General features: G+C 44.6%; 1 protein-coding gene across 3 annotated transcripts in view; it reads left to right on the forward strand.

Annotated features, from left to right (window-relative positions):
- Positions 1 to 19274, forward strand: part of ALS2 (alsin Rho guanine nucleotide exchange factor ALS2) — an 80385-nt gene that overhangs the window by 26047 nt on the left and 35064 nt on the right. For all 3 annotated transcript variants that reach the window (XR_010786329.1, XM_066575424.1, XM_066575425.1), the window contains exons 8-15: positions 234 to 311; positions 1685 to 1861; positions 4482 to 4653; positions 7573 to 7753; positions 7935 to 8000; positions 11588 to 11750; positions 16233 to 16364; positions 17037 to 17165. Coding sequence is in view for 2 of the 3 variants with exons in the window: in XM_066575424.1 (XP_066431521.1) it covers positions 234 to 311; positions 1685 to 1861; positions 4482 to 4653; positions 7573 to 7753; positions 7935 to 8000; positions 11588 to 11750; positions 16233 to 16364; positions 17037 to 17165 (1098 nt within the window). In the remaining variant the exon portion in view is untranslated. The remainder of the gene's footprint in view (positions 1 to 233; positions 312 to 1684; positions 1862 to 4481; positions 4654 to 7572; positions 7754 to 7934; positions 8001 to 11587; positions 11751 to 16232; positions 16365 to 17036; positions 17166 to 19274) is intronic.

The following is a 19274-nucleotide window of genomic DNA, read 5'->3' on the forward strand; positions in this document are numbered from 1 at the left end:
TTGTGATAAGCCCCGCCCCCTGACGTGTTGGCACTTTGCGATAAATAAGTGGGTTTTAGGTTGCAGTTTGGGCACTCGGGCTCTAAAAGGTTCGCCATCACTGTTCTATAGAGTAGCGCATATACAGGTTATACTATAAAGTGACTCAAGCATCTTATGATCCATGTTAACCAATTTTGGTATAAAAAAAATCACGCTAATGTTTGTTTTCCTTTCTTCTTTTTAAATTACAGGTTTATTCTTGGGGAAGTAACGTTTCGGGACAACTTGGCCACCTGCAGTCTCCAACAACTATGCCGCGTCTTGCTAAGGTATGATTTATGTTAAGTCTTGATAGTGCTTACAAGGAAAAGGGAGAACATAGCGCAATTCTTTTCTGAAGACTGTGTGCATGGCGTTCTACTCAGCGGGTCCCCCGTTCTAATACGCAGCTCCCTGAAGTCCCTGTTCACTCACCTTTTAAGTCCTATAACTAATTTTATAGTTCTCAAAGGTGTAGACCGGTTCGCATTAACTGTGCGGTACAGTTTACTTGAAGGCAAAAAGCCAGCATCAGCTGTCGGGCCTGCAGGTAGTTCCATGACGTCTGCCATTGGGAATTTTTGGATGTTAACCTTGAGGATTATGGCTGTCGTCCAACAGCCATCGAATAGCCATGGCAAGCTTTACTCAAATACAGCTGCTGCCCTTGCTTTGGGAATCTACAAAATAATAAACAACATAATTACAGTCCCAGCTTAGGTCTGTAGCATAAATATCATGTTCATCTCAGAATCTATTACTTCTGATGATTTGAGAGCCCAGAGATGGTAATCAAGACATCTTGGCATGGATGCTAGTGGAGGCCTCAAACCTTAGTATTCATATTTGGGTTGTCAGTTATTTTATATAGTTTTGGTCTCCGCATGCCCAAAACTGTATAAAATCAATATAAAACGGACCGTATCGTACTGACAGGTGACATCACCTGATGAGAAGACCCATAGGAGCCTGTCACGGGAGATTGTAATGTAGAAGCCACTGTCAGCCCTATGGGGCGTTATCATTGATGTCCTTGTTGGGCTGTCTATTGGCTGCAGCAGAAAACCGCACGCGGCAAGTAGAGATGGGGAGGGGGGCGGCATCGTAGCAGCTAAAAGGGGTCAGTATTGTATTTATTTATACATACTGCGCCGCCCCCCCCCCCCCCCCCACAAAAAAAAAAAAAAATCGACAAACCTTTGACATGTAGCTCCACTTTGTAAATACACTTTCCTCCAATTTTTAAGCCAATAAACTGTAATAATGAGCAATCAGGGTCAAGAACTTATTTTGTTGCAGCAGCAACTTTAGAACTGGAGCATTTCAAAGATTCTGTTATTCTGTTTCCTCTTCGGATTCATTCAGCAGTTTGTTTTTCATGTCAGACTGTAGCTTAATAATCAGATGCCTTACTGATTACAGCAATACGATCAGCCAGATCTGTAGTCAGATGGCCGGGGCTGATGGAAATGCTGCTGCTCAGAGATGCCTGCTGTCACATATATCTGTTTCGGAATCCGGAAGAAGATATTTTATAATGATGGTGAAGAATAGAGCTGAGGGACGGAGCCACGTGTTAAGATTTGGGATATTTGTCTTCTCCGTTTGTTGAAGTATTCACCAGTGTATTAAAACTTGCATTCCTTATAACTGTCCCTCATAGGTTTATGAAGACGGCACTGTGTGGAATGTGGCTGCTGGACAGGATTATTCAGTCTTTTTAGCTCATGGGAAAAATGAGTACCAGCCTGTTGTATATTATAGCGGTCCTGGAGCAGCGGACGTTGGTAGCGGTGTAGACCCAGTGCAGGAACCAGTTCAGCTGATGGAGTGTGCTCAGGTAAGCTCATGCATATTAGGAAGGCTTATGAGTTCAGTTGGGATGAACATATTAAAGGTATGACATAGGAATTAGTGTGGGTACCAACCAGTAATATATATAAATGAAATATCTGTAAATATGTACAAAAAAGAACCCAAAAAAGCAGCTCCAAATAAAAATATAGACCATCACTAGAAAGACCACCAAAGAAAGAAACTGATACAAAAGTCGAGATTAAGATATTTCAAATAAGAGTTTACCACTTAAAGCTGCCTATTTACGGGCGTTGCGTTATCCCGTGGCGGATCGCCGCCGCCGGGGAGCAGGAGCCAGCTGACGGATCTCCGCGGTGAGCCTATCTGGCAGATAGGCTGACCGCGGAAAATCGTGGCAATTCACAGCATGCTGCAATTTGCCAGCCGCGAGCGGAGAATCGCTATGATTCTCCGCTCATGGACAGGCGGGCTGCGCTTTCCATAGCAACACTCTGGAAAGCATGCACTGCGTTCCCCGGGGCGATAATGCAAAAGCCGCCCGTGGACAGGCAGCCTAAAGGGAACTTGTCGCATCAAATGAGCACCATAAACTGAGTTTGAGGAGCAGAGGTTGGGGGCGGAATGGTGGTTATACTTGTTGACCTCACTGCCAGCCTTGGAAACTGGCGCTTGGCAAGTACATTGGTCTCTTTGCAGTCAGTGCACGTGCACCATGACCGGTTCCCTTTCAATATGGGTACAGCCAAAAATCTGATGGAATGGATAAATATGCTTCCTAAACAACCTAAATATAACTATGAACCCGTAAAGAAATGGAAGTGGTAACAAAATCTACCTGTTAACTATATATGAAGTTGTAGTAAAACATATCCAAAAAAGAAAAGAAATAAGCAAGAACCGACGGTACATATTTCCTGTATCGCATCCTGTAATATACACATACATACAAATGTCGTATTACTGACTTATTGTAGAATTAAGTTGTATTTTTATAGGAATTGGGGCTCCTGCACACAGGCTTATGCGCTCTTGCGTGCATCTCAGCGCAATGTGTTTGCAGAACAAACAGTGATTTTTTTTTTTTTTGCATGCTTATTGGTGTATTTTATGCACTTTTTCCACCTGCGGGGCATATTCAACAGACGCACAGTTTGAAATGGCTAATTCGTCTGAGTTGCAGATGTTTTTTCCAGTGGAATTGCGCATCTTCTTGCGTATTGCACTCTCATTGGCTTCTAGGGGGACGTTTGGTGTGCAAATGCGCAGAGAAGTAGAGCATGCTGCGTTTTGGGGGGAGGGGGTTTGTGTGACCATATTTTGCGCACGCATTTTAGAAGTGTAAAAGAACCCATTAAAATCAATGGGTTCTATTCTGTGTAGTGCCCACGCAAATATGCCTGTGTGAAGAAGGCGTTGTAGATGTGTTCACCCTTAATGATGATTCTTTCATTCATTTCATTGATTGAGGGCTTTTTCCCCCACGAGCGTATATCGGTTGGCATTTTCGCGGTTGGCCGATATACGCTATCATCTGGGGCGTAGAAGCTCGTGAACATGCGCACAAATCTAACGTTTGTGCACCCGTTCATACGGCATGGGCCCCGGCGCATATATACAGAGGTCACCATGCCGTTGCTCCTTTCCCCTTCCTCCGCCTCGCAGACTCACCTCTGCTCTCCTCCTCGCTCATTCTTTGCAATGGGCGGGGCGGAGCTAAGTGCCGCCCCATCCCGCCTCCTCCCATTGATGGCTATGGACAAGGGGTGGGGGCTTAGCTCCGCCCCTTGTCTGCAGCCAGCAATGGGAGGAGGCGGGACGGGCATTGCTTAGCTCCACCCACTCCCATTGCAAAGAGCGAGCGGGGAGGAGAGCAGAGGTGAGCCTGCGAGGGGGAGGAGAGCAGAGGGAGGAAGTTTAGCAGTGTGGCCGCCATGGGCTTCTATAGGAGCCCATGCATCGGCCGACGTATTCCCGCCCAAATACGTCCGCCCAGGACTATCTTTTGGGCCCGATGTAAAAATGCCCGGCGCTATATTGGCCCCGGCCGGGCGCTTCTACGTCTCAGGAATATGGCCATCTGATGCTTTAGTGTCCAATTGAAAACGGCCAGCCGATATACGTTCGTGGGAAAGAAGCCTAAAGGTGATTTTTTTTTTTTTTTTTTTTTTTTTTTAAAGCCCTTTATCAGTATGTTTATTTAACCTACTCCTGGGTGGTTTTAGTTGAAATTCCTTCCTGAAATGCTATTCCTTCGCAGCTAAAGACTGTTGCTTAGGAAAGTCCGTCTTCAGCTGCATAGATTACTAGGGCTATTGACGTCGGGGGACGGCTGCTCTTCACTGTTCTAGAACTAGTCATGACACATTTCCAGGGATAGTACTGGTGTTTCAGGAGCGGGTGTACTGCATTTGTCCCCACTAATAAAAGCTGCACTGATCTTCTGTGCTCCGCGCCTGCTCCCTGCGTACCTGGTACACGGTGTATCGTCCATCTATTATTGTGTGGGTCGGTCCTATAGTACAGTAGAAACCCCTGCCATTCTTCTTAAAACCACAAGTCTTCTCCAGTGAATTGTATCGGTGTTGTACCCATTTGTTCCAGAGTAGATTTTGCTGAACGCAGATTTCCTTTTTCCGTTTCAGCTGGGGTACATCTCTAGTATTTCTGCTGGATCCAGTAGCTGCCTGGCCCTTGTAGACCAAAACATGATGGGTTATATTGGAAACCTCCATGAGCTAGCATCCACGGAGAGGAACTTTTATTGCCACCTGAGTGATGTGAAGTCCCAAATACTTAGGCCTCTTTTAGGACTAGGTAAGTGTTTTGGTTTTTTTTTATATCACAGTCTACCTAAACATACGGAACAATGAGTTGTGAGTTCGGATACATTAGTTGCAGCACCAGAGTTGTATGCACCTGATTCTTGACATCCTCCTCTGACCTTTTCGACAGCGAGTTGTTTACATCCACGGATCCCCTTTCGCTGGATGGTTTTCCTTGATCACACCATTCTCGGTATATATACTCTCCACACTGTTGTACAAGTAAACCCCACAAGGTTGGCAGTTTTTGAAATATTGGCCCTGGCTAGTCGAGCGCTGATGACCGGGCCTCGTACAACATTGCTCAGATTGCGTGATTCACGCTGAAACTGATCCATGCAGAACCTGATTTTATTATGGATTTCGATGATCCATACAGGGAAGCTCCAATTGTGAAAGGGCAGGTGGCTCTGATAAAGGGGCCATTACGCGTAGTTCTAGATCAATGTGTATACTATACATGTAGTGCGTTCTATTAATATTTGTTATATGACATCAATTATGACGTCGCTAATTTCATGCAACAAGTGGTAAACCTTTTTATGACGCATCTATGGAAATTAACCTAATGATTGCACTAAGTAATGTGTAAGGTGTAATCATATGTACACCTTAGAGCACAAGGAGTTGTTGTTTTGCTACAAAACCCGTCCTGCAGCTCCATCTCAGGCAGATATACAAATGATGAGAGTTGTGGTGATTAGATGAATGGTTTTAAATAGAATAACCATGTCTCACCTTACTGCTATAGTCCACGCTCTCATATGGCTTCATCCACAGGGATATACTCACGTCCTTGCACCACTCAGTCCTGATGGCTACACTTGTAATAGTAAACGAAGATTAGGGAACTCCATGTATCCTGATAACTAAGCATATTTTTCACTAAAGCAGGAAAATATTCCATATGCGTCCATATTCCCTAATCTTTGTTTACTATGATTAGATGAACAGTGCTGCCATCTGACACCCTAAAAGTGGTTCCCCCCCTTGGCTTATAAAAAGGCTCTCGGAGGTTCCTTGTGTGTAGGGACCTCTTCTGCTTGTGTAGAGCTTGTTGGCCACTAGACGCCTCTACGACGCAGAGAAGAGATTTCACCCCGTTACCAGAGTCTGAGAGGGGCGCATTATCTGAATGCGAGAAGCTGGATGGTCGTATCCATAATTTGTCCCCCACCGGACGTTCTGACCAGATTGTTAGGAGGTGTTGGGACCAGTGGATGTGTGAGGACACACAAGGTGACCGGGCTCAGGACCCCCAACAGACCACCAGTAGAGAGGAGCATCTGACCAGACTGTTAGGAGGTGTTGCGACCAGTGGATATGTGAGGGCACACAAGGTGACCGGCCTCAAGACCCCTGACAGACCACCAGTAGAGAGGAGCGTCTGACCAGACTGTTAGGAGGTGTTGGGACCAGTGGATGTGTGAGGGCACACAAGGTGACCGGGCTCAGGACGTCCCCTATAGACCACCAGTAGAGAGGAGCGTCTGACCAGACTGGAAGGAGGTGTTGGGACCAGTGGATTTGTGAGGGCACACAAGGTGACCGGGCTCAGGATGCCCCCTACAGACCATCAGTAGAGAGAAGCGTCTGACCAGACTGTAAGGAGGTGTTGGGACCAGTGGATGTGTGAGGGCACACAAGGTGACCGGGCTCAGGACTCTCTTGACAGATCAGCAGTAGAAAGTATCATCTGATCGTCCGACAAGCAAAAGCAGCTCCAACTGTTTGTCTGCCAACCAGGGACAGGTGGCACTATTGTTATAGGGCCGTGTTTGAGCCATGTCCAGGCGCTTGGCTGAAGGACATTTGGTCTCCCAGCGCCATTATGTGTAGTGCATTTCACATAAACCCACCGCCACCTCTGTTTTCAGTGGTGTTCTGAACGATGAAACTGCACTGCTATGGAGTGGAACCGGGTTGTCATTAGTGACAAGTCAAGTGAAAAATTACTACACAGGTTTAGTTTGGGCACTGATGGATATATTTGAGTCTGGAGACCTCGGTGGAAGCGCCTCAGTCCTGCCTTTACTGTAAACCGGCACACTGCCTCCACCGCTAATGTAATAGTCTGGGGGACCATCGCATACAACAGTCAGTCACCCCTAGTAGTGGTACAGAGGACAATGACAGCTCAGTGATATGTTCAGGACATCCTGCAGCCACATGTGTTCCTTTCATGGCGGCTTCCAAGAGGTATTTCCCAGCAGGATAATGCTCGGCCGCACACACAAGGGGGGTCACAGGAGCCCCCACAACATTGTTACATTTCCATGGCCTGTCCAGTTGCCAGATGTATTACCAATAGCATGATCTGGAGGCTCAGTTACAGCAAATGTGGAGCCATATGCTGCATGATACCATACGGAACCTGTATGCCTCCATGCCTGCCTGTATAACCTCTTGTATTCAAGCTAGAGGCGGTACAACAGGGTACTAGAGCCTCCATGCCCACCCATATTACATCTTGTATTCAAGCTAGAGGCGGTACAACAGGGTACTAGAGCCTCCATGCCCACCCATATTACATCTTCTATCCAAGCTAAAGGTGGTACAACAGGGTACTGGAGCCTCCATGCCTGCCTGTATCACATCTTGTATCCAAGCTAGAGGCAGTACAACAGGGTACTAGAGCCTCCATGCCCACCCAGATCACCTCTTGTATCCAAGCTAGAGGTGGTACAACAGGGTCCTAGAGCCTCCCATTAAAGGGATCAGTTTTCCACAATATATTATCTTTTTGCTCTGGTGTGGTACTCACTAATATCAATGCTACAATCACACGTAGAAAGTTTCATTCAATTCCGAAAACTTGATGCTTGTTTTTTTTTTTTTCTTTTACAATAAGTGTTAATGCTATTCCTTTCTTTTCTTCTCTTTTCTGCTCTTATGCTTGTTTTTGTTAAAGACAACCTGGGATCGCTGACCGCTGTTCAGCTTCTGCAGGAAATGGCCACGAAGTTCTGCAAACTCTGCTACCTGATTGGCCAGCATGGAACTTCACTGAGCAACTTCCTCCGTGGAGCCAAGGACGCACGAAGCCTTTCCATTTTGGAGCATTCAAATATATTTTTGGATAGTTATACAGAGTCAGTGGGCTTTTATCTGTTTACTATCACTGTATGTAACGATGTACTCTTGCAGTATTGTGTCCCTTACTGTGCCAGGAATACCTGTAATATTTCTATTGACTGATAACTCTTTACAAAGGAAGTACGGCTCCTTCTATCATACATTGTTAAAACCATTCATATAGTTTGTCTGTTGCAGGTATTGCTCTGCTATGTCCAACTTTCTGGTTATGGGTGGATTTTCACTTCTCTCCAAGTCGGCAATGTAAGTGATATGTATAATTAATTATACGGAGTTACATACTAATCAAAGTTTTGCCATTTCAAAAACCCCCAACCCCGATGAGATCGCAGGATGCATTTCAGTTACCATGGCAGCCTGTTGCCATCTATTAAGACCTGTGGCAAGATGCCTACAAAAGCACAATATTCGGCAAAAAATCTACAAATAAGATTCGATGAAGATTTTCAATTTTATTAGTAAATTTTAAAAAATAATAAAAGTTTAAGCGGCACTCCCGCAAATACATATTTTTCCATCCCTGCAACCCTCACCTCATTGTCTGTTACACTCTGGACTTCTATGTATATTGCACTCACTTGTGCGGTGCAGCCTCCTGTCAGATACTTATCAGGCACTATCTTGATGCTCAGATATGTCTCTGATTTTCTCTTTCATTATTCTGACTATCTGTCCCATAATGCATCAGCACAACATCACTTGAGTAGCTAGAGCCTGTACCATCTCTGCTTGCTGGGAGGACAGCATGTTTATTTTTTCTTCTATATTTACATAAGTAAGCTACAGACCATAAGTATACGGTCTGGAAGCTGCATGGCCATCTTCTTCATTCTAACTGTGTGACAGGAGCTTCTAATCCTCAGCAGTAACTGTGATTGCAGTTTGTGCTTTCCCTCTAAAGAGCTTGTATGATAGGATCAATCACACAAGAATTATAATGACTGAAAAACTGACTATTTGAGAGAAACATAAAGCCAAGTAAATCTCAGGTGGTCAGAATGAGATCATATGACCCACTTGAGGACGACGACTGCTGGAAGTTTCAGATAGAGAGCAATAACTAACCAAGGGTATACTAGCTGTCTTTATATATAGGGGACTAGTTCCATAGTGAATGAAAAAAAAAATGTCACCAGAGTGTTCTTTAACCCCTTCCCGCTCCAGGACGTACATTTACGTCTGAACGCTGTTCGGGGGTCCCGTACGCCCCGCCCCCACCCCCCACGGTGAGATCGGGGGAGCCGTGCAGGTGTCATGGCTGCCGGGGGCTGCCTTGAGAGACTGCCTATCAAGCCATCCCCATGGCAGTATGCAGTATGGAGGAGCGATCAAAGTATCGCATATTGTAGTCCCCAAGGGGGACTTAAAAGTACAGTAAAAAAAAAAGCGCAATAAAGTTTTTTTTTTTAATTGTGTAACAAAAAAAAAGTTACAAAAGTTTAAATCACCCCCCTTTTGCCATATCTATAATTAAAAAGTCTAAATAATAAATAAAAATACGGATTTGGTATCGCCACATCCGTAAAAGTCCGATCTATCAAAGTAGCGCATTATTTACCCCGCACGGTGAACATCGTCCGAAAAAAAAATAAAGAACGCCAGAAATGCACTTTTTCAGTCACACAGTCTCCCAGAAAAAAACGCAATATAAAGCCATCAAAAAGTTGTACGTATTCCCAATTAGTACTAACGGAAACTACAGAACATCCCGCAAAAAATGAGCCCTCGCTCAATTACATTGACAGAAAAATGAAAAAGTTATTACGCCCACATAATGACTGTAGGAAATAATTGAAAAAAATTAATGTCTTTGGGGAAAAAAAAAAAAGAGTATAGTAAAAAAAAAGCAATACAAGTTTGGTATCGCAGTAATCGTACCGACCCATAGAATAAAGGTATCATGTCATTTTTGTTGCAGTTTGTGCGCCGTAGAAACAAAACGCACCGAAAGATGGCGGAATGTCGTTTATTTATTTTTTTTCATTTTACTCCACTTAAAATTTTTTTAAAGTTTTTCAGTACATTATATGGTACTTTAAATAGCACCGCTGAAAACAGAAACTCGTCCCGCAAAAAACAAGCCCTCATACAGCGACGTCGATGGATAGATAAATAAAGGAGTTACAATTTTTTTAATGATGGGGGGGGGGGGGAGAGAAATAACGAAAATGGAAAAAAAAAGGGCCACGTCATGAAGGGGTTAAGGGTAAAAAAAAAAAATAAACGATCGCCGTAATCGTTTTGATCCACAAAATAAAGGCAACATGTAATTGTCACCATTGCTGGAGTGTCCGGCCCGGCTGCACTAACAGGCTGAACGATCCTAGAAATTCCAAGCAGCGGATCCTTGGTGATCACCTGTTGATGACCTATCCTGAGGATAGGGTATCATTAGGATATGCCCAGAATACCCCTTCCAAAGAGGTTTTGTCATTATAAAAAGAATTTTTCTGACAGCTTGGCCTTCCCTCTCTTCCGCCCCCCCCCCCCCCCCCCCCCCGGACACATCTGAGTGGCACCCAGGGGTTTGGGCAGTGACGAAACAATCACTTCCGCTGAAAAAGCATATCAGATGCCGAAGCCATGGGAGCTGCTCAGCTGTCTCTCAGGGCTCCGAAGAGACTTAGACCAATTGCACACAAATGGATCGGCATTGCGGAATCTACGGACGGCGTCCGCACCATGGATCCGCAGCAAATACCGTTCAGAACATGCAATGCAAAAGCGCTTTTTCCTGCACACTCGCGCAAACGAATTGCAATTTCCGCAAGCGGGGGAAAAATCGCAGCATGCACTATTTAATGCTGGGTTCCCATGGGATGGTTTCACCGCGGAAATCTCACGGTTATGCTGCATGCTTTTCCGTTGCAGCCGGCTCTCCCATAGAGAGGAGCTAGGCCCAGACAAAAAATAAAAAAAAGAATTGACATGCTGAGTCCCAAAAATCCGCGCCGCAGCGCCGGCTTTGCCACGGCGGATTTTCTGCCCCATGTGGACGAGATTTTTGCCAAATCTCGTCCACATGGCTGGCTAATACCGGGATTAGTGGCCACAGGCGGATTTGCCGCAGGGAAAATTCCATGGCAAATCCACCCTGTGTGAACCCAGCCTTAGTGTGGATTCTGCACGGACTGCTACCATTGACATTCCGCATAGATCGCGGGTACCCACATTATCGCCTAGAGACGACGTGGGAAAAAATGCCTTTTTTTTTTTTTTCAAAGAATCTGTACTGCACATGTCTGACGGCGGGTCGCTGCAGCCATCCACAGATAAAGAAGAGGAATGACAGGCATATGCGGAGGCCAACCACTGTCAGAGCCAGATTCCGCTGCAGGTTCCCACATGCAGAATCCGACCTGGTCTTGTGCAGACAGCTTTAAATATAGTCTTTTGTTTGCTTGTTTTTTCTTATTTTATGCCAATTCCAGCTGTCATTGGGGAACACAGCAAGACCTTGTGGTTTAGCAACTGTCGCTAGCAGGAAGACACTAAGCAAAAAGTGTTAGTTCTTCCCTCTAGCTATACCCCTCCTACAGACACTGAGCTAAATCCGTTCTAGTTTAGTGTTCCTAGGGCACAGACCTTCTTGCTCTGCAGGTCTTCTCTGCCGGCCGGGTGGTCGCTCCTAGTTGAGCTCCCAGCTTTTGGGCCTACACAGACCAAGCTCAGGTCCTGCTCTGCCTCGATTATCTGAGCGACCATCAGTCCAGTGTTAAGCGCCCGACTGGCATATCCTATAAAAGGGCCCTTTAGGTTTGCTTCGCTCATTATTTTTCCTTTATGTACATACGTTTTCTAATTTAATTACCATTATCATATAATTTTAGGGACTTCTTCAGTAAGAACCAAGGCCTGGTTAAGAGTCTTTGCCATGGGACAGATGAGGGTACATCCATTCCTGAAACACTCAATTCGCTCTTCTTTTCACCAGTGACCAGACTGCATGAGTATGCCAGATTGCTATTGAAACTCGCCATGTGCTTTGAGGTGGTAAGTTATTGCATGTGTGTATTGCAGCAGCCTAGTTACAAATGTTTCTCTTGCTTAGAACTTTTTTTCTTTTTTTTTTGTATCATTTTATAGTTGCTGCTTCTTCTGAAGTCAGTTCCCATTGTAGGGGTGTTCTGCGTCTCCTTTCCCTTCGTTTTCATTCATTGATTTTTTTCTTCTTTATAGGAACTAGCAGTTTTTAGGTTTTGTTCCCATCACTGTAGGGTTTCATTTTCCTGTTCTGTCATGACACCAAAAAGTGACAGAAAGGGCTTTCCATAAGATAGAAGCTGGTTGTGCTAAACGGACCCCCATTAAATTTAATAGGATCTGTCCGGCTTGCAGAGCTTTCCAGGATGAAATGGTGCAGCAAGCTATTCTATGTTGTCCTGGGTTTTAATGGTAATTTGCTACAAGATGCTCTAAGCTGTACCCTGGAGCAGAACAAGTTCTAAAGCCCCATTTACACACACAGATGGTCGCTCAAAAGACAGTTGGAGTGACAGTTTTGAGCAATCATTTTGCATAGCTACTAATGGGCACTAATTTTAATTAGCAGCTAATTAACATCATTTGTGTGTTAATGAGCTGCCTGGAAATGTATTTATAAAACAGGTGGTCTATTCTTTAAATATGTCCTTTGTTCTGCTATGGGCTGTCAGCTAATAACAATGTTGTCAGCGCTGCCCGTGGAGAACTCCGCATGCGGTCCCTGCTGTAAGGAATGATGGATTTCATGCTTGCATGAAATCCATCGTTCAGCAGAAAAGCAAACGATGGTAGGATTTAGCCATCGTATGGACGGATTTTGAGCAATAATCGTGTCTAAATAGGCTTTAGGGCTTATTCAGACGACCGTATATCGTCCGGGTATTCACACCGGCCGATATACAGCGTCCCTCTCTGCAGGGGGAGGAGGCTGGAAGAGCCAGGAGAAGTGCTCTGAGCTCCAGCCCCCTCTCCCCCCTTGGCACTATTTGCAATGAGAGGGTACGGAGCTAAGTTCTGGGACTTCACTCCTCCCCGCCCCTCTTATTGCAAATAGTGCTGAGGGGCGGAGAGGGGGTGGAAGCTCAGTCCACTGCTCCCGTCTCGTCCAGCCTCCTCCCCCCCCATTGCAGAGAGGGACGCCGTATATCGGTCGGCGTGAATACCCGGACGATATACGATCGTCTGAATGCACCTTTAAGTTTTATTGTATTTCGTTAATTTTCCACCATCCTCTTCACTTAAGCGCATAGAAAGCAAACATTTTAAAGGGATTTTCTTATCTATAAAGATTTATGTGCAATGGTTAATGTGCAGTAAGATTAGTCACTTAAGGCTGATTTACACGCAACGATTATCACTCAAAATTCGTCCAAACGACGGCTGTTGAGTGATAGCCATTGCGTGTAAATGTGTGCTCATCGTGCACTCTTCATCCATCGCTTAGTTCAGCTCAACATAAAAGCTGTTGTGCCTGATAAGAGGGACAGCATGCTGTGTTCTCTGTGGGCAGCACTGATAGCATTGTATGTAGCCAGCAGCCTGCTGCAGATGTATTTAGAGAACAGACACCCCCCCCCTGCTGTTCTCTAAATACATGCAAATGAAGCTAGTTGGCTCCTAATGGGCTGATTAGCCCATTGCTACCCAATGCAAAATGATCGCTCAAAACTGTCAGTTTCTGACGAATTTTGAGCAATCCTCTTTGCGTGTAAATGGATTTTTTTTTACTAAGGACCCTTTTCACAAAGAGATTATCATTCAAATTGTTAAATCGTGCGAAAATGAATCATTTAGTGGAAACCTGGCCAGTGAACGAATGATTCGTTGTTTGCTTATCATTCGCCCTTATTATGCAGGCATGAAAATCATTATTCGTTTGCCAGTCGTTCACAAACCATTCCCAGGCATTTTTAGACTCGCCTGACAGACCAGCGATGGACTGAAGGAGCGATGATTAAGAAATGCAAACTATTATCTGCGTGTGTAAACGGACGTCATTGAACATCATTGCTCCATGCAAAGGATCCTAAGAGTGCGTTCAGCTGTAGCCGATGTCCTGCAGACTTTGTGACAGATTTCGGTGCGGATCTGCAGTAGATTTCACGCTTTCAATGTGAATAGATTCACCAAATCCGCTGCCTGTGAATGCACCTCAGTTTGTGGCATGACCGTGCTCCTGGTGGTAATCTCCTACTTGTACATAATGGTCTTCCATGCACTGAACAGGTTGTTCTCTCCCCTCTGCCTGGATATCACACTTCACATGCCTCTTATCCCCACCGCTCCATGGCTTCCCCCCATCTCAATGTGTTTTACATGCTGGGTAGCAGATAGTGTCCTGGGAGTAGGGGAACAACTGAGCAATGTGTTGTGTGAAGACATGGAGTAATTACTGCTCAGCCTTATAGCTTATAATAGAGGCGCTAGAAGACAGCTGTAAGGCCGCCTACACGCCAACAGTTCAGATTCCGCATGCGGGAGTCTGCAGCGGAATCCGACCCTGACAGCAGCCGCCATCCAAGCGTAACTGTCTTCTTCTTTTATTTGTACTGCGAATGGCTACGGGAAGCCACCGCCAGGCGTGCGCAGTACAGGTTTTTTAAATGTATATTTTTCCCGCGCCATCTATTGAATGCCAATTGCGGAAGGGCCGCAGGTCAAACAGCTTCGATTGACTTCAGTGGAAGCCGTCCGTCCTCTGTCCGCACTAAAACATACTGAAATAGAACATGCTGCAATTTTTCCTCTGCTTGCGGAAATGGCAATTGGTTTCTGCGAGTGTGCAGGAAGAAGCACTTTTCTATAGCATGTAACCAACAGTATTTGCTGTGGATCTGCGATGCAGACGCCGACCGCAGATTCCACAATGCATATCCTTTCGTGTGCAGGCGGCCTACATTGGGGCAATGTTTGTAATAAAAAAGAGGAACTATGGGAACTTCAGTCATTTACATGATCCCACCCACTGCAAGTGTGGGCAGTATCACGGGTTTAATTTAATTAGCTGCGTTGGGTGCGCTTGCAGGGACTGTAAGATCTCTTTTCTCCATACAACGCACTAGTACCATAAATGAAGCATTATAGTTTAGGAGCCCTGTTACAAATTTTGCATTTGGCTCCAGCAGCCTCTAGTTACGCCTCTGGGCAGGATCACATTAAATGGCGGTACAAGAAAATACAAAAATTACTTTTCAGCTATGGTAAAGTTCAGACAGGTTTAGCTATTACAGGTTTTCTATTACATAAATTTATGCTGGAGTTCACACTGATTCTTGTAATGGGGTTTTCAGCGTAGTTTCACTGCGCATGGAGAAAACAGAGGTTTCTTCTCTTCTATCACTATCATATGCAAAAAGACATTGTAGGGAAGAACTGAGCAGTGTAAATGTGAATCCAGTAGCTATGTGATAGCAAAACACTATTAACTGGAGCAGCGTCTTTGTGTGGGATGCATTTCTTTCCCAATAGGCTTCCTCCTTTCCCCTCCATAGACTTATATAGGCAGCATGTAATCTGATTTGTCAGTGAGATTACTTTTACCAAGTTGGATTTTAACCGTTTTTCAGGGTTCGTTAACGGTTTAGTAGGATGAGTGAGGAGGAAAGGAGCCTGGTAACTGGGGAGATAAGCATTTTACTCTGATAAGATATATTACAAAGTTTCTTATATTAGTCTGTACTACTGAATGGCTGCTCACAGAAAATAAAGTGTCAGCATTTCTATAGGCTGGACTGCAGTTGCTTACTCCTTGCCCCCTCAGACCAAACAAACTCTCATTGAGGTTGAGGAATACACTAAGCCTATACTTGAACAAACGATCATCTAGCTTGACCTGTGTGAGAAAGGGGGGGCTGCCTGGAGAGCAGTCCATATGACCGACAGACATCTTGACAAGATCTTACCTGCCACATGACTGAGGACGCAGCTGGTGATCCTGTTCAAAGTCACTTCTGTGAGTGAGTGACTGCCATCCAGCTTATAGAAACAGTGACACTTAATTTTCATATGAGCAGACAACCCCTTTAAGCCTTTCCAATCCAATTGGTATCCTCGTTTTCCTAGGGGGCTTACTCTTTTTCTGCTGTTATACAACAGTGCTATCTGCTGGCTAAAGCCAGTACTGCACGAGGTGACATGTTGGCTAGGCTCCGACAGCAGAGAGGCTGGCAATATACAGTAAGAGAACCCCGACGGACGTCTTCCAACATCAGAGCTGTACAGCCTTAAATCATAATGTCTTCAGACGTCAGACAGTGGATTGGAAAGAGTTAAACATAATTACATCCTAGGGCGAAGATGATTTTATCTCAGCACCTTGGCCCACCTCCATATACTGCACAAGAAAAAATAAAGTATTTCAAAAACAGACTGAATGGACCGATTGGTTGTTTCTTTTGTCATAGTTTTTTTTTCTGTTTGCCTGCACTTTATTAGTTGGTCATCATGTAACAAGTCCCTGACAGTCTTCTCTTCTTCTGTTGTGTATGTTAGTCCTCATCAGAATACAAAAAGCTTCAAGACTCCAGCAGTAGTTATGACGCTTTGGCCTTGGCTTTGAGTAGAAAGAAGAAGGATGCTGAATACACCTTGGGATTCTGGAAGACCTTCCCAGGGAAGATGACGGTATGTGCGCAATCTCTCCAGGGACTGTAATGAATGACCAAAGTCTGTTTTATCTGTTTGCTGCATGTATATATTATGGAACAGCTGCATCATTTACCTTAAACTGGACTGGCGTTTTTGGATCACTTTTGGCCATTCTATGGCTTGTTTTCTGCATTTTCTCCACTTTTCCCTGTACAGGGTTTACATCTGTTTCTCATCCTCTTAGTTGTGGTTGAGGAGCCTCTGCTGCGCTGTGTTCTACAGACTGTTCTCAAGGGACTGCAGAGATCCTGCTTTCTATCTGTCTCTTACACACACATCATCAGGCAGAATGATTTAGCAGTGCAAACATACTTGTCACGCCAGTGGGGCTAATTGCAGAGTTTCGCAGCCCTGCTAATTCTCTGCGTGTTTTCTTCATGCTGTCCCCCATTTGCCCGTACAGGCTCTTCTTAGATCCCGTTCCAGGTACTGTCAATCTGTCAAGTGGGTGGTCTCTTCCACTCAGTGTCAATGGGTGCAGGAAACCGGCTAGCATATCCTGGTGCCAGCAGTGCCAATACAATCTGCCGCCTTTTAATTACATTGTGATAACTGTATAATGTAGTATATTTGTTTATTATTGGGTCACATGATTTGCCTTTTTTTTTTTTTCTTGCTTTAAAAGAAAATCTTTTTTTTGTTCTGCAGGATTCTTTAAGGAAACCAGAGCGACGACTGATCTGTGAAAGCAGCAACCGCGCTCTGTGTTTGCAGAATGCTGGACGCTTTTCTGTCAACTGGTTCATTCTCTTCAATGATGCCCTAGTTCATGCACAGGTGAGTTTTTTTATTGTGATATTTGTCAGATCATCATTGCTTGTACCATGCGTTATCAATACTTGCAGTGATATATACAGATCTCCGTAAGAGCAAACCTACTAAAGGCATATTCCCATCTGTAACTTCTACGGCATATCGAAAGGATATGCCATAAAAGTCTGATAGATGCAGGCTGCACCTCTGGGACTTGCACTAATCCGAAGATCCGAGCCCGACAACCCTTGGTTTGACCATATAAAGCGGTTGGTAGTTACAAAAACAGCCTATTGGTCTGTCTTATGCATTTTCTTTAACCCTTTCCAATCCACTGTCTGACATCTAAAGACATTATCATTTAAGGCTGTACATCTCCGATGTTGCAAGACGCCCATTGGGGTTCCCTTACTGTATATTGCCAGCCTCTCTGCTGTAGGAGCCAATCCAACGTGTCACCTCATGCAGTACTGGCTTTAGCCAGCATATAGCGCTGTTGTGTAATGGCAGAAAAAGAGTAAGCCCCCTAGTAAAACCAGTATACAAATTGGATTGGAAAGGGTTAAAATCCCATAGAAGTAAAGTGTCTGTTTCTGCAGCTCTCGAGTTATGAAAATAGTGTAGTTCACGCTGTTACACTGTTGTTTCATAACTCCGTTCACTTCTGTGACCTGAAACGGCATAGCATAGCCCATTCAGCCCTTTCTGTACTCCCAGCCGCTATGGCTGCAGCGCACAGAGGAGTATTCCCATCTGGGCCATATTGGGCTGAGATGGCAATGACCCTTTAAGACCAACACCTGCAAAAATGCCAAGGATTTATAAGTTTTTATTTTTTATTTTTTTTTGTTTTTTTTTTTAAGCAGTCAGAAAAACTGAAATAATTACAAATAGTTACAAGTTGCAGTTTTATTTTTAAGAGCAGCAGATTTTGTATACAGTCAGTAGCCAATTGCTTTTTCTTACTTCATGCAAATAACTCATAGTAACAAAGTATGTTGGGCTTAAAACAGACATATGTCCATCTAGTTCAGCCTTACACCCCCCAAATATTGATCCAGAGGAAGGCAAAAAAACGCCACTGTGGTAGGAGCCAACTTTCCTCATTTAGGGAAAAAAATTATTTCCGGACTCAGTCTGGCAGTCGGAATAATCCCTGGATCACCGATCCTTCTAAAGTAATTAGCGGCCATAACATGTAATATTGTAACCCTCAAGAAAGACTTCCAGGACCTTCTTAAGGTGCTTTTAGACGGAACTATATTGTTCAGAAAATCGTTAAAAGAAGCGACAGTGAACGACAATCATTCAGTCGAAACGCAGCCAACGACGTTTTTTCGTTCATTGTTTATTTTATGCAGGCATTGAAATCCTCATTGGCTCGTTCACTTATTGTTTGGTTTAAACCGCTCGTTAAGTCCTTTTCATTAGCTTATACTTAATGGTTGCTCCTTTGAACAAGCCAACGATGTATCAGCTTCTTTAAACAAACTACACGAGAGCGAACAAGCGATGGCGTCATTTACTCATTCAAACGATAAATCTGCACGCCTAAAAGGACCCTCAAAATCTTTTTGAGTTTGCCGTCACATCATTCACAGGCAGAGGGCTTCATAGTTTCACTGCTTTTACAGTAAAGAACCCTCTTCTATGTCGGTGTAGAAACCTTCTTTCCTCTAGATGTAGAGGGTGTCCCCTTCTTATAGTCACAGTTCTGGGTATAAATAGATGATGGGAGAGATCTCTGTATTGTCCCCTGATATATTTATATATAGTTAGGCTGCCAGTCCACAGGCGTATTTTCATTGCATTCCCCGTGGCGATAATCCAGCTGCAGGGAACGCATTGAAAGCTTTCCATAGTATTGCTATGGAAAGCGATTCTCCACTCGCAGGCGGCAATTCACAGCATGCTGCGAATCTGTCTGATAGGCTCACTGCGGAGATCCGTCTGCCAGCTCCGCCGCGGGATTTCGCAACGCCCGTGGACAGGCAGCCTTAAATATGGGTTGCTGCTCAGCCGTCTTTTTCTATTGTGAATAACCTCTCTGTAGTCCGCTCATTCCATTTATTACTTTAGTTACCTTTGTACCCGCTCAAGCTCTGAGATGTCCTTCTTGAGTACTGCTGCCCA

The sequence above is a fragment of the Eleutherodactylus coqui genome, chromosome 8 (assembly GCF_035609145.1).
Source record: "Eleutherodactylus coqui strain aEleCoq1 chromosome 8, aEleCoq1.hap1, whole genome shotgun sequence".
Taxonomy (NCBI): domain Eukaryota; kingdom Metazoa; phylum Chordata; class Amphibia; order Anura; family Eleutherodactylidae; genus Eleutherodactylus; species Eleutherodactylus coqui.